This window comes from Cygnus atratus, chromosome Z (assembly GCF_013377495.2).
Source record: "Cygnus atratus isolate AKBS03 ecotype Queensland, Australia chromosome Z, CAtr_DNAZoo_HiC_assembly, whole genome shotgun sequence".
Taxonomy (NCBI): domain Eukaryota; kingdom Metazoa; phylum Chordata; class Aves; order Anseriformes; family Anatidae; genus Cygnus; species Cygnus atratus.
In genome coordinates this window covers 25,651,667-25,665,351 of record NC_066396.1, presented here as the reverse complement: position 1 = coordinate 25,665,351, position 13,685 = coordinate 25,651,667, and the positions used below count along the sequence as shown (strand labels likewise).

At 38.2% G+C, this 13,685-nt stretch overlaps 1 protein-coding gene across 1 annotated transcript in view; it reads left to right on the top strand.

Moving 5' to 3' along the window:
* IQGAP2 (IQ motif containing GTPase activating protein 2) overlaps nucleotides 1-13,685 on the top strand; it is a 128,083-nt gene that overhangs the window by 71,272 nt on the left and 43,126 nt on the right. Inside the window, exons 6-13 of the mRNA XM_035553493.2 lie at nucleotides 1,332-1,399; nucleotides 1,764-1,877; nucleotides 6,323-6,501; nucleotides 7,138-7,225; nucleotides 7,786-7,949; nucleotides 8,496-8,583; nucleotides 10,942-11,105; nucleotides 11,627-11,787. Of these exons, the coding sequence (XP_035409386.1) occupies nucleotides 1,332-1,399; nucleotides 1,764-1,877; nucleotides 6,323-6,501; nucleotides 7,138-7,225; nucleotides 7,786-7,949; nucleotides 8,496-8,583; nucleotides 10,942-11,105; nucleotides 11,627-11,787 (1,026 nt within the window). The remainder of the gene's footprint in view (nucleotides 1-1,331; nucleotides 1,400-1,763; nucleotides 1,878-6,322; nucleotides 6,502-7,137; nucleotides 7,226-7,785; nucleotides 7,950-8,495; nucleotides 8,584-10,941; nucleotides 11,106-11,626; nucleotides 11,788-13,685) is intronic.

Here is a 13,685-nt window from a genome sequence, read left to right as displayed (position 1 = left end):
ACCCAGCACCTCAGCCAGTGCTCCATCCTTGCCTTGAGCTTAGAGCAATATCTCTTTTAAAGTCTGCAAGAAAAGACCGTCAGGCAGTTTAGGATAAAGAGGGGACCTGGCTCATTACTATAGTCTTGTGCGTTTTTTCCCCTCCTATATAACTATCTTGCATCTGAGATTGGCACAGTTATTCTCAGCTTTCATAACAATGATTTGAGGGACTGCAGCAGCCAAAAGTTTGTATACATGAGATGTGTTGTTACAACCATCCAGGTTGTGACAGGACAGAGGAGTAGCAGCAGTAGCACGGAAGATGAAATGCTGATTCTGTGTGCTCTGAAATGTAGCAGCTACAAATACTTGCTTTCAAATCTCTACTTGCAATTTACTAGTAGACCAGAAAAAAAAAGTTTAAAAATGAAAACAGAAGGCAACTGTCCTCCTCAACAAACAAACACCAACCCACAATGTGCATTGGCAATGTATGAAGTTGTGGGAGAGGTAATTTAAGTAAGAGGTGCAAAATAATCCTCTTGGAGGAACACGTTATTTCAGTCTTATTTTTAAAATTTACTTGCTGAGAGTTGATACCTTTTCACAGGATTTATTTGTTCATTGAGTTTCACTGGTTAAAATAATAATAATAAAAGTCTTTTGTAGATAAATGCCTGTCTAGTGTTTGGAAGATATTGAGCAAAATATGCTTAGCTGTTTTTCAGGTATCACCCAGAGCTCTAGCAATAATGAGTATAGAATTTTTTTATTCTATATTGAAACAAAAATATTAGTGCCTGGAAAGCACTTTTACACAGAGTTTATTTCATTTTCCAAAAGCAAAATTTTTAATGACACAAATGTATTTGAGAGGACCAAAACGCAGGCTCTCGTACACTTAATAAGAAAGGTGTCAGTGAATTGCGTGCCTGCAGCTACTATAAGGATGTAAGTAAAAACAAACTATGGATCCAAAGCTGTAAGCTGTACTGAAGTGCATTCACATCCTGATTTTTGCCAATATTAACTTCTGAGTTTCTTTAGAAACCCTTAGTGGAAGACAATTGCTTGTTTACACTTCTGTGATCTGAGATACAGTGACAGTGCCTCTTACAGATGCTTCTTTGAAACTTCAAGTCAAAAGAGACCACTTTCTGTAATACCTAAATTGCAACATAAAAAAATTTGCTAGTTTAAGTTTATTCCATATCTCTCCATGAAAGTCAAAGGTTAAAGGACAAGCTTCACAGTGGCAACTTTTCTAACAAAAGCATTCTCTGTTTATACAGAAAGTGAACACATGAACAACATGCAGGACTTCTAATTCTAATATTTTTACTTTGCAGTTTATATCTGTTCAAACTAGGATTAGCACCACAGATTCAGGACCTACTGGGAAAAGTAGACTTCACAGGTAATAAACTGCTTATATAATCACGTATTAGATAACTTCTTCATGCTGTAAATCTGCTAACATTGTACATATTTTCCATTATGGTCTTTTTCCTCCCCTAAGCTTGTGTTAAGCATGTCGTAATTAAATACATGGGAGGTTGCTATTTTTAATAAACATCCATCTTTGAAGGACAGAAGGGAGTGAATTTGCATGGAATACTTGCCATATCTTAGATTCCTTCAACACAGGGAGGGAAAAACTGCTAAGAATGCCTAGTCACATGTGCTTTCAAAAGGAAAAAAAAAAGTCATGCACGTATTTGTAGGTATGGTGGTTCACAGTGGATTTTTTCAGATTTTGTTTATATAACTTATTTGAACAGAGGAAGAAATCAGCAACATGCGAAAGGAGCTGGAGAAGTATGGCATACAGATGCCATCTTTTAGTAAAATCGGTGGGATTCTGGCCAGTGAATTATCAGTGGACGAAGCTGCATGTAAGTATGGCTCTTGTTTTCTACTAAATACTGAAAGAATGACAACAAAGTACTTTGTGTTTTAATGCATCTATCTTGCTATAAATAATGAAAAAGGCAAGCAAGTTTTCATTTATTATCATGTTGCATAATTGTTGCAAGGCCTTTTGCAACTCATCTGCATTTTTTGAGCAGGAAAGAACATATATATACCCATGCAGCCTCTGGAAGTGTTACCCCAAACAAAGATCTCTTCCTAGCTTTTGCATGTGGTTGGTGTTTTGGTAGCTAGTGTTCCTCTAGAATGTAGAACTGAGCTCTGTGGGTGCCTCCACATTGTAGGGGGTACAAGGGGCTAGTGAAGACAACACATTTAGTGAAATCGGGAAGTGTTAACGTAGGAAAGGGGCATCAGGGAAAAAACACAACTGCATTATAATTAAGTTCCAGTAAAACTTTTTAAAGCTTGCAAAGCAGCGTAATTGAAACAAGCTGCTTCATAAACGAGTGTGCTGAAATTTCCAGACTTGAACTTAAAACATGCTTCCTCATGTTGATACACATTCTGTCATATACTCTGCAGCCTGCTGCAGCTTAATTTTGTGTATGCTTGTGCAAAGCCAGATCTCAAAATACTGTCTTTGGAAGTGGGGACAGTTTGCTTTTTTTAGCAAACTTTCAGAGACTTAGTGACTACCAAACACTTTTCTAGTGAGCTTCCTTCCTTCCCTGGAGATGAAAGAGTCACAACTTCCTTCTGTGAAAGCTTTTCATAGCATCTATATGTAGTTTCCTTTAACTTCCAAAATATTTTCAGCCCTTCGTAGAAAATTAGGGTTTCCTGATTCTGGTTCTGTCTCTTTGGGCAAAGCGTGTACTATAGATAATGTGCCCTGACTCAGAACAGGAAATATCTGCTGTGGGAACCCTCATGCACTAGGAAAGACTGACATGGAGATCCTGCCAGAGGAAGGGGGGCTACCATCCTGCTTCTGAAATGGAGTAAGCAAAAAAGAAATACGAAATGAAACAACTGCTAATGACTCCTGCTGTGCTGTCAGCAATAGCAGAAATCAGTGTGCAAAGAGTAAAACTTAGTGCCCTCAAAACAAGTTTTTACAATAATTTTTTCATACATTCAGACTACTCTTGCCAGTCCAATTGTTTTTTTGTTTCCCTTGGTGGTTTCCAAGGTTTGCAACATCCACCAACACAAGCTCACAGCTCTCCTAACCTCGACACCGTCTGATGTCTATGTGTTGCTAGCTCCACTTATGTCAGCAAGGCCTATTACACAACCTTGGAAGAGATTGCATCTTTCCTATGTTTTTGTTATATGTGGATTCAGGGCTGATATGTCTTAAGAAATGCAATCTTTACTTAGCCCGTTGAAACTTCTGTGGGTGTTAACATTGGAAGTCGAAAGAACCATTGTGGCTCTCTGCTTGCATTTCCTCCATGCAAGCTGCTGATGTTTCTCCTCTCCTGCTGTGCTGAACTGAACTAGTGACAATTGTTTCAGAACAACTTTCTAGCATGAGTGTAATGCCAAGCTATGGAAAATCCAACAACAGCTAGACAAGCTTTTGCAGTAACTCTGAGAACGTGTGGCTTCACTTTATTTTTCATTTGCCTGTTTTCAGTTTCCAGTGGTCTGCTCTTTTGTTCCACTTTCCTGAATTTCTTGCACCTTTGTTTTTCGAAAAGCTCAAAAATTTTAGTCATCAACAAATGTCTTTCATTTTCTTTATATACTAAAAGAACTAGAAGGCTATAAACCCAGGTGTACAGACCCTAAATTAAACTTGATCCCAAAAAGTGATTTTTTTTTTAGAATAGTAGCAAAACCACTCCAGGCCGTGTAGCAGTTTAGTATTGATAGAGTAAGGAAAGATGACATTCTTGTTTTTTCCCCCCAATACATTTTATTGGTGATATGAAAGTAAATCTTAGACAAGCCTCTGTGGTGATAATGGGGAGCTGCTGTTGTCCACATTTGGGATAGGTTCTTTAAATACCCATCAACAATTGCATTACATATAGTAATGTTTGAAAAATCTTTGAGATGAATATGCCACTAAAGCAATTACTAGCACGTTTTTTTATTATTTTGTGGCATGCTGGTCCAGATAAAATGTAGCTATGGAGAAAACCCTTCCTCTAGCCTTTTCTCAGGTTCTTCCTCAAGGAACAAATGTGTGCAGGAAACATCTGGGAGGGATGTGTTGGCCCTTACTCTATACCTAACTCAGCTGCAAGTGATCTTGATTTTTATACAATCATGTAATTATTCTGAGTGGAAAAACAAGACCATATCCATTCTTGTCTAGAAAAAGAACAAATCTTTGAGTTGAGCATTTTTTGGTAGTTGAAGTTTTGTTGCTTTCTCAAAAAGGTTTAACACTTAAGCTATATTAATGAGCTGTTCAATGGCTGTAGTGAGGCTTATGACACTTTTTCTCCATATCCTGTGCAGTAATGTTCTGAGAACTGCGCAGAGCCTTTTGTGTGTTCTTCTAGCTGTTTGAAATTTTCCATACTACTGCTTTCAGGTGACAGAAGTAGGGACCATTATATCAGTGACTCTCTTCACTAACTGCTCATGGTGATCCTTTCTTAGGAAAGGAGAAGGTTTGTCTCAGACAATTTTAGGCATGGTATGCAGGATTGTGCCCTGCCTAGGGACTCTTAACTATGTTTTTTGGGGCACAAATTGCAGAGTTTGAACTTTCTTATAGTTGAAAGGTTCTATATAGGAATATTTATTATAAACAATGCTTTTGCATAGGATCAAAACATCATAGGGTCATTTAGGTTGGAAAACACCTTTAAGGTCATCAAGTCTGACCATCCACCTAACACAACAAGTCCACTGTTAAACCATGTGCGTAAGTGTAGCACCCACCCGTCTCTTAAATGTCTCTTAATGAAAGTGACTAAAAATGCTTTCAATTCCTGCATGTAACTGCCTTCTAAATGACATGGGACTTGAATAGTAAAACAACTCATGTTTTGTTTTTGGTCAGTAAAACAGTAACCCTTAGCTGGGAGAAGGGATGACATGTAGCAGACATAATGTGCTGCCAAAGCTGCCTCTGAGATGAATGTTTTTGTTGCTGCAGCCTAAGTGAAGCATTAGGAGTGGAATGTTTGAGGGGCAATATGCACTCTTGCAGCATTTTCTAACCCTTTCAAATTGGTGAAAGATTGATTCTGAACTTTTCCCATATTACAACATCACGTTATCATGAAAAGAAAAAAAAAGAATGGGAAACTGCCTTGCCCTCTACCTGTAAACAGAATTGTCATTACCACTGAGGTTGAAAACATAGGATGCACACAAATCTGGACGTCTTGGCAGCTCTACGTACTGCTTTGATTTAGCTCAAGGTAGCCAATCTCATTTTTATCTGTGTGTAGAAAAATAGAGGGTTTTCCTTCCTGATGTTTTTATTCTAGTTCAGATTTCTGAAATAAACATGAAATAAAGTTTACGATTTGACATTAATGCAGAAATCAGTGTTCTTTCAGTTAGTGCAGAAATTGTCACTGGATTTGCATGTTTGCATTCTTACATATCTGGGTTACATTTAAATAAACATCAGAGTCTTCAGAATCAATAGCCACTTAGCAAAACTTGATTATCTGCATTTCATCTAATGAATCAATATGAGTCATTAAACCTGTTCTCTTTGGATTATCCTAGTCTCTTTGGTCATACCATGTATTCAAGGGTCTGGCCATAAGAAGTAGTCTCGTGCGACTTTTGGCTTTTAAACACATGGTTGAATTGGGTATTTGCCATTCTAAGATTAGAGTGAAGCTACAGATTTGTTTGACATTAGATCAGGCAGGTATTTTTGAAAGACAGACAAGATATAGGGAGGAGAATTATTCATGTTCTTGTATGACAACTGTGTGAAGGAAGTAAGCTGAATTTTGTTTTTCTCTTTATTAAAGTATTGTGGTGCTTGTTTATAAAAGTCTTACACATATTAAACACTCATTTCAAATAAATCAGGAGACAGTATAAATAATAAATGGATATGATGAATATGTGATGCAGAAGGTTTCCAACCTGGTGTTCTGAAATCCGTCCTGGGGAGGTGGCTGTCATTCCTGGGATTTAAGCTGAAAGAACAGAGCACTTATATGTGGCAGCTGACTGGAAGGGTAGGATTTAGGCAAGCTGCAGTTAATCTTGTGATTGTACATACAAACTGTTTTTCTTGGGTTCTTCTACTGCTACTTCCAAACTTAATAGAATTATTTTGTTATCTTGCTACAAAAACTGAGATTTCCTGTTAACTGGTAGTTTGCCATGATTTAATGAAGAAAGTGGAATTTCTGCTGTCTATAGCATGTTATCTACTTTTTACTTTTTAAGAAGCCTGAGGTAAAGGAAATCACTTAATTTGAATATTTGAATTGCTTCCTGAAATCTTGGATTGTACTTTTAATTTTAGTGCATGCTGCAGTAATAGCAATTAACGAAGCTATTGAGAAGGGAATAGCTGAGCAAACCATTGCAACTCTGAGGAACCCAAATGCAATGTTGCTAAATGTGGATGAGGAACTTGCTCAGGACTATCAAAATGAACTCTTTGAAGCTAAAAGGAGAAAGCAATCAAGTGCAAGACTTAAGGTAGTGGTATTTTATTACCTCTCACAGTACATATGTTCCTTCATGTTGCTCTTCATGCTGTCGTATTATTTCAAAGTTACATTAAATTTAAATATTAGTGCAATTAGGAAAAAAAAGCTAAATAAGATCAGTACTGGTAATCTAACAAACTGACAGACAATTCTAGATTATGGTTTGTATGAGTTTGATGTAGTTCAACTTTGATCAAGGAATCTTAAGGAGTCACTTAAGTCTAAAAATAAATAAAACAGACAATTTTTCCTATCACTTTTAACAATTTCTCTGTTTAAAAAAAAAAGTTCCAAAGGGAATGATACCTTTTTGAGGTATAAAATATAATCTTTTCCCCAGGTCTTCAGTGTGAAATTACTTGCTTTGTTTTTACATGAGAGACAATGCTTTCTGCTGATGAAAAATACTGCAATGTATTTATACTTGTACTATACAGAAAGCAGAAAATGCTTTAAATATTGCTCAATCAGTTACCACAATGGGCAGGTACTTTTGGTTCATGTGGTCAACAAATTCCTTTGAGTGCATCCAGCAAATACTTAGCCGATGTAGGTTTAATGACTCCCACTAATAGCTTTTCTCCCTGCAAAATTTTCGTTGACTAACAACATTTTGTTTTGTTAGAATGGCACAATCTCTGAAGAGGAGAGAGATGTCTATGAAGAACTGCTGACACAAGCTGAGATTCAAGGCAATATCAATAAGATCAACAGTAAGCCATTCAGGATCCTTACAGAAGTGTGCATGTAACACGTGGTCTTCCAGATTGCAGCTGAACATGGCTTAAATCCACAGGAACAAACAAAATATTTCTGTGGAAACTCATAAAACATACAGAAGTAGCTAATGTCTGTCTACAACAAGTTTTTCTTGCTTTTCCTACTCTACTAATCTTCCAGGCTAATGTCTGTTTGTGGGTTTTGCTGTAAAGTTTCCGCAGTTCAGAATCCAATCTTTTTTGCCTTCTTTTTTCCTCATGTTTCAGTTCCTTCTGTTTGCAGAATACTGTAAATTTTGACCCCCTCTTCTATATACACCTGAAATTTGTACATAAGCTTCCACCCATTAGTTAGCTGTAGATAAACTGCTCCCGCATGGGCTCATATAGAATCAAACTCTGCTTTACAGGACTGATCTTGAAATAATCTTCTGCTGGATAATGACTGACACTCTATTTGGCTTTCACAAAAAGTGAGATGCTGACAGACTTGATTTTTATTTATTTTTTTTCAAAAACATATGTGCTGTTTATAAGCATTGTTTTCATTTCAGTTCACATAGCTTTAGTCCAAGTGAATGAGGCTATTGACTGGCAAGATGAAGTGGCACTGATGGCAGGTTTGAACCGTCCTGCTCTAAGCCTACTTGAAGTTCTGCCACAAAATTCCTCATGGTACCTATTGCAATTGTGTGATTCTAAAGCACAGAAAATGCAGGTAATTGAATGGAATGGGTACTATGCATCAGTTTGATTTCTTTTTTTTTTTTTTAGCTGACTTAATCCAGAGAGAAATTACCCTACTCTACCTTCAGTATCACTTAAGAAATAACTTTATCAAGATTTTAGAATAACTAATGTACTAATCAATACCAAAGTAGTTGCATCTTCTCTGAAGAGCATGACTCACTTTTAAGTAATTACTAAGATATCAGAGTAAAATTTGGGATACGTCATGCAACCCCTAATAATGTCTGTTTTGAAAATGAGTACAACTCATTTGTAACTTGAGTACAACAAAAGATAATATTGAACCATTAATGTCTATGAAAGAATTTTGGTGGAATTGAGTTTCAGGGAGAAAATCCCACATTCTGAGTAAGATAAAAATCACAGGGAAAGATTAATGCTGTGTTTACTGTGACATTGTATTTGATGCCCAGGCAATACTGCAATCAAATTCTAGTGTCCCATCAAGGGTTTTTATCCCTTATCTCGCATCAAACTTGCAAGCATAATCAAATCTTTTTTTTTCTGATGATAGATAGCAGGGGGTCCAATTATGCTCGACAAAAGTGAAATACAGAAAGAAGTTAGTGTTGCCAATGCGGAAGCTGAGGCTCACAAGCTTAGTGAGTAACTGTTTTAATACTCATTTTTTTAGCATCACTGTTTAATTATGTTAAGATGATTAATCGAATCCCCAATTCCTTGCATACAGACTAGGTTTCTCACTCTGAAACCATGTGCATTCATTTTATTTTGTAACTGTCCATCTCAATGTCACAATTGCCAAGTCAACAATCTGTGTTACAGTGGATGTATTCTTTTTACCTAACACCTATGAATGACTTAAGCTACTGGTAAATGCATTGTCACAAACTGAACAGAGTGCGTAGCTTGGTGACTTGCACAGTAGGAGAGATGAACATCATTGTAGCATTAAATTAGAACAATCAAATGGAAGAATATTTTGCAATCACATTCCAGAGAAAAATTATTCTTATTTTTAGATGCACATATCTAAATTTAATCTGTAGTTTCAAAAAATATAGTTAAAGGGGATCTAAATTTGCAGTGCATGCATCGCTTCTTTTGACTGGAAACTTCTTTGCTAAGAGGTTCAGCTTTGTTAAGCCGCTGTCATTTCATGCTATATCTGAGCATGGCTTAGTGGCTGTTTTCTCTATTTCCAATGCTTTGAATCCAGGCTGACTGCTTTTGTAATGTAACTTAAAGTTGGTACAGTGAGGTCAACCTAAGCCAGAAGCAAAGTTACTAGCTCAAATGTTATCCTATTTTAGATTGGTTAGGCATGGTGAGCAGTACTTTCCTCTAAAAGGGGTGCTCCTTGGTAAACAAAATAATGAAAATTGTGATCTATGAAAAGCAGTAATGGTGCTTTGGAGAGCAACTTATTTCTTATGTCTGATTCAAAAAGGAAAAATAGCATTTTTGTTATTGGAATGTGAACTTGTTAGTGTGTGTTTTGTAAGTTGCATGCTCAGTTCCTAAATTAGGAATCAATTGTTTAGTTGCTGACTACAGAGCTAGTTTAGTTTATTTGTGGACTCTAGGTCTTTTCTTTGCTCTTTTCTCTACAAAGCATGCATGCAGTAGCTTTGAGAGCCTTTGCTGTTTCTAACCACAGGAGTAGCCAAAAGGGAGCCTTCAAGAACTACATGGCCCCATGTGACCATGCTTCAGAGCAATTGAAATGAGAAGCAAAGAGCTTATTTAGGTGGGCCTGATTACTTTAAAAGGTTTTTGAAGTCTTAATTTTTTATAATAAGACCCAAGTGGTGTTGCATACATGAAACAAGAATGGTGTCAGCTGTACAAGCAGTCCTGTACATACTTGAGCAGTCAGTGGTGACTAAAAGCATTCCCTGGAAAAGAGGAAAGTCATGAGATAAGGTGGAAGAAAGGGGGGCTATTTTGCTGATGGAAACGACATTTACATAATTGTCATTCTTTACTCTGCCATACACTCTCTAACCTTTAAGGTTGTTTCCTGTTTATGCAAGACTGAGGCTGTACCTTGTGCAACATATTCCTGGGTGCGTCCCAGCCTGGGTTTCTTCAGAATTGGCTCCTCCAGGAGTGCAATTATGGTCACTGACTAAGAGAGGAAGTGTTGCCAGGTTGCTGTGGCTCAGATGGGAGTGTTTTTCAGTGGTTTTCTGCTGGCATTCAGATCTCTGAAGTGTGTTCAGCAAAACAGAAATCAGGTGCTGTTCTGGTACCAAGAAGGGTTGCATTAGTACTTCTCTATGGTGGTCTGTCTGACATTAAATTTGAGCTGTGGAGGAGAGGACAATTTCTAGACAGCAATACTTATGAGGACTGATCTTCCAGACTTAAATGGACAACTGATAGCATACAAACTTTTAGAAGCTGTACCATATGTTCCCCCCTGCTCACTTTAGCCACTGAAAATTCCACTTCTAAACTTACTCATCAATTTCTACCAGGCATCCTAAAAGAGACGATAAAAAATGTCATTGGTATGGCAGGACAGGTTTGCTTTAGCTGGCTGAGTTAGGTCCTGCTGAACCTGCTGAAAGGAGGAGGTGGCGAGGGAAGAAATGCAACAGAAGAAAATGAACATTTGGGTTGAATTTGGGTTTAGGTGGGACTGGAGTGCTTGAGCTGACATACTGAGAGGAACATGCTGCAAGCAAACACGAGGAGAGACATTAGGTCCTTCTCCATGTGCTAGAATGAGTCAGATCCTCGCTTTGGAATACAGGTACAATAGTTGATCCCTAATATCTACAAGTCCAGAAACTATAGTCCTCTGGTCAATTATTTGCTGCAATTTTTTGAATAGACATGTTTTGCAACATTCAGCAGTTTGTCTTATAAAACCTGACTTTTTCCTCCAATGACAGCAAATAATACTCTCTGGATAACCTGTCATCTACATGGCACAGAAAACAAATGGCTTGTAAAAATTAATAGGCTTTTCTTTCCCTGCTGTTCTCTAGAACTTATAGCAGTTGACAATATCAATACTGCAATTCGTAACTGTGATCCTAGTAAAACACTGGTTGCACTGATGAAACCGGAGGCGCAGCTGCCTGTTGTTCACTCATTTGCTGCTGTTGTCTATCAGACTGAGCTGTTCAACCTCCAACAACAGAACGCTGTGGTAAGAGTGAAATGCTTGTGACCTGCTCTCTGATGTTATGTAGCCGAGCCATGAAACAGGACAAACGTAGCATGTTGTCTTGTAAAATCGGACTTAATTCTCTCACCATGGTGTTATGTATTGCATGATTGTTTTCAATCAAAGTGGCAAAACTGAATTACAGAAGTCATTTCTTGACACACTTTGCTCTGGCTGAGCTCTTGTGTTGCAACAAATTGACTGACTTTTTTAATTGTTGCATGCTCTTACTGAGGACTAACCCTTCATATATTGCTTAGGGTAAGAGGGTATGATCAGAAGAGATGGGACTGGGGCAAAAGGCCAGAAGGATTTGTAGCAAACAGAGTAAGCTCTACTACCAGTGCTGTGTTAATGCGACATACCTGTGACCAGGAAATTTGTCTTAGCACTTTAGGCTTTCTAAATCAGTTCCATCTCCTTGATGGTATCTGGACTGTGTAACTCAAATTCGTTACACTGGTTATTTAGCTTCCTGACTGAGGTACATTATTGTCCTACAGAATTACCTGGCACATGATGAACTGTCTATTGCAGTAGAAATGTTGTCAGCAGTTGTGTTGCTAAACCAGGCCTTGGAAAATAAGGACATCCTAATGATAAAGAATCACCTCAGAAACCCATGCATTGGCTTCAATAATCTGGAAGAGGAAAACTTGCAACGGTAAAAGTTCATTTTTTGTTGTCTGGATGAGACTTGGCAACTTCTGCAGAAGGATAAGTAGGCATTTCACTGGGGGGGGGCGGGGGGAGGCTGTCCTGTGCTGTGGTTATGAAGATGAAAGGGCTGTAAAATAATGGTTATGTGTTGTTAGAGGAAAACATAAATACCAAACTAATACCAAACTAATTGTGTATCTGTAAGTGTAAGCAGTCTCACAACCTCAAATATTTGAGAGCAAAAGGATATGCAAGGTGGAGGGGAGACATTGTCAGAAAGCAGATGTTAAGATCTGAAAAAAACTTTGAGGACACTAAAACATAAGCCAATAGTAGCTGGAGACTGTCAATCAGTAACCTCTTCGCAATACTGATGGAGGATCTTTGGAATGAGATAATGTGTTGGGTGTCTTAAGGTCAAGTAGGCCCCTTAGACACTGCCTAACCCCCCTTTTTCAGCCCAAGATTTGCGAAGGTCTGAAATGTAGCAAAGTCCTGCTTGCTAAAAAGCTGAGTACAATGCTGTGGCACGCGTGCATGTTCAAAGTTAAGTTATAGCCTTCACTGAGCTGCTAGCTGCTTGCACTGCCACATGTCTGACTTGTCACAGCTATGAGGTGCTGCTGTGCTCTTCAGCTTATCTGCAAAAATAAAAAATTAAAAAAAAATCAGGCAAATCTACAACGGGTGTGAGACCTGAGGCTCCAGCCTGTGGGGAAGAGGGCAGTTTCTCACCACCTGGTCATGGGTGGTGGAAATTTGAGTGTTGCTGGAAGGTATTACTAGACAAAAAGGACAGCAGTGACCTGGTCACTGAAGGTCTTCACCAGACTGTGAGACAATGTGAATCTGAGCCCTTACTAGGTTCCTTGAAGCTGGAGGGAAAGCAGTCAAGATAGGGGAAAAAAAAAAAAGTAATTTGTGTGTGTGAGTTGAGAGAGGCTTCCTGTTTGTCAAGAGGCAGGAAGAATCTGTTCCAACCTGAAGGGGAGGGGCTGGGGGGGGGGGGGGGGCAGAGTGCTGTGGGGTTGAACAAAATCAGCCTGCCACTTGACCTTGTTGATGTCATGGTGCTTGGGGGAATGAGAAGCAACGTTAACCGTAAATATATACAGATGACCCCAAAGTATCCAAATGCAGTGTTTGACTGATGACATTGTGGCCTGATAGGACTGCCAGCCAATACAAATGAAACGGAAGGATTAGTTGGAGTAGGGAATAAAATAAAATTTTATTATGCTATTATGCAAATCTGGGCTGCCAACCACAGGTTGAGTGTAGCAGGAAGCTTCGATTACACAATATCCAAAGGGGTACAGTAGAAATAGAGAAAGTTCTATGAGGGAAATGATATTCAATGGCTCTCTACTGGAAGGCGTGTATTTGTTAGGGATGCCTTTCCTAGAAGACAGAAATTCAGTGGAAATACGACAAAGTTCTGCAACATTGTAAGTTTTGTGTGGAATGTTATTAATAAGAGTTGCTAGCTTCTTATAACTTCAATTATTTCCTTAGGAAAATTGGAGTGAGAAAAGATTGGGTACTATGAAATATAAAGTTTAAAATTTACACGAGGAACTACCATCTTCCAAAAGATTTAAATAGTGGGACTCATTACTAAGTACTGCATAAGATTTGAAAATGAGCTGATAAATCAATGGATTACAGAATCCTTTGCAACTATTAAACATTGATATGCAACCTGCAGCTTGGGGAAGCCCATAATGTAGTCTGATGAATGTAGGAAGGACAAATCAGAACAGGAAATAATTCTTTACTGTACTGGTTTGGCAGCAATTCATTTCAAGCCACAGCTGGAAATAGAAGACGGGTATTTGGTCTGACTTACTGGGTCAGTTGAATATTTGGTTCCAGAATTTCAAAATTAATTTTCTTGTACAG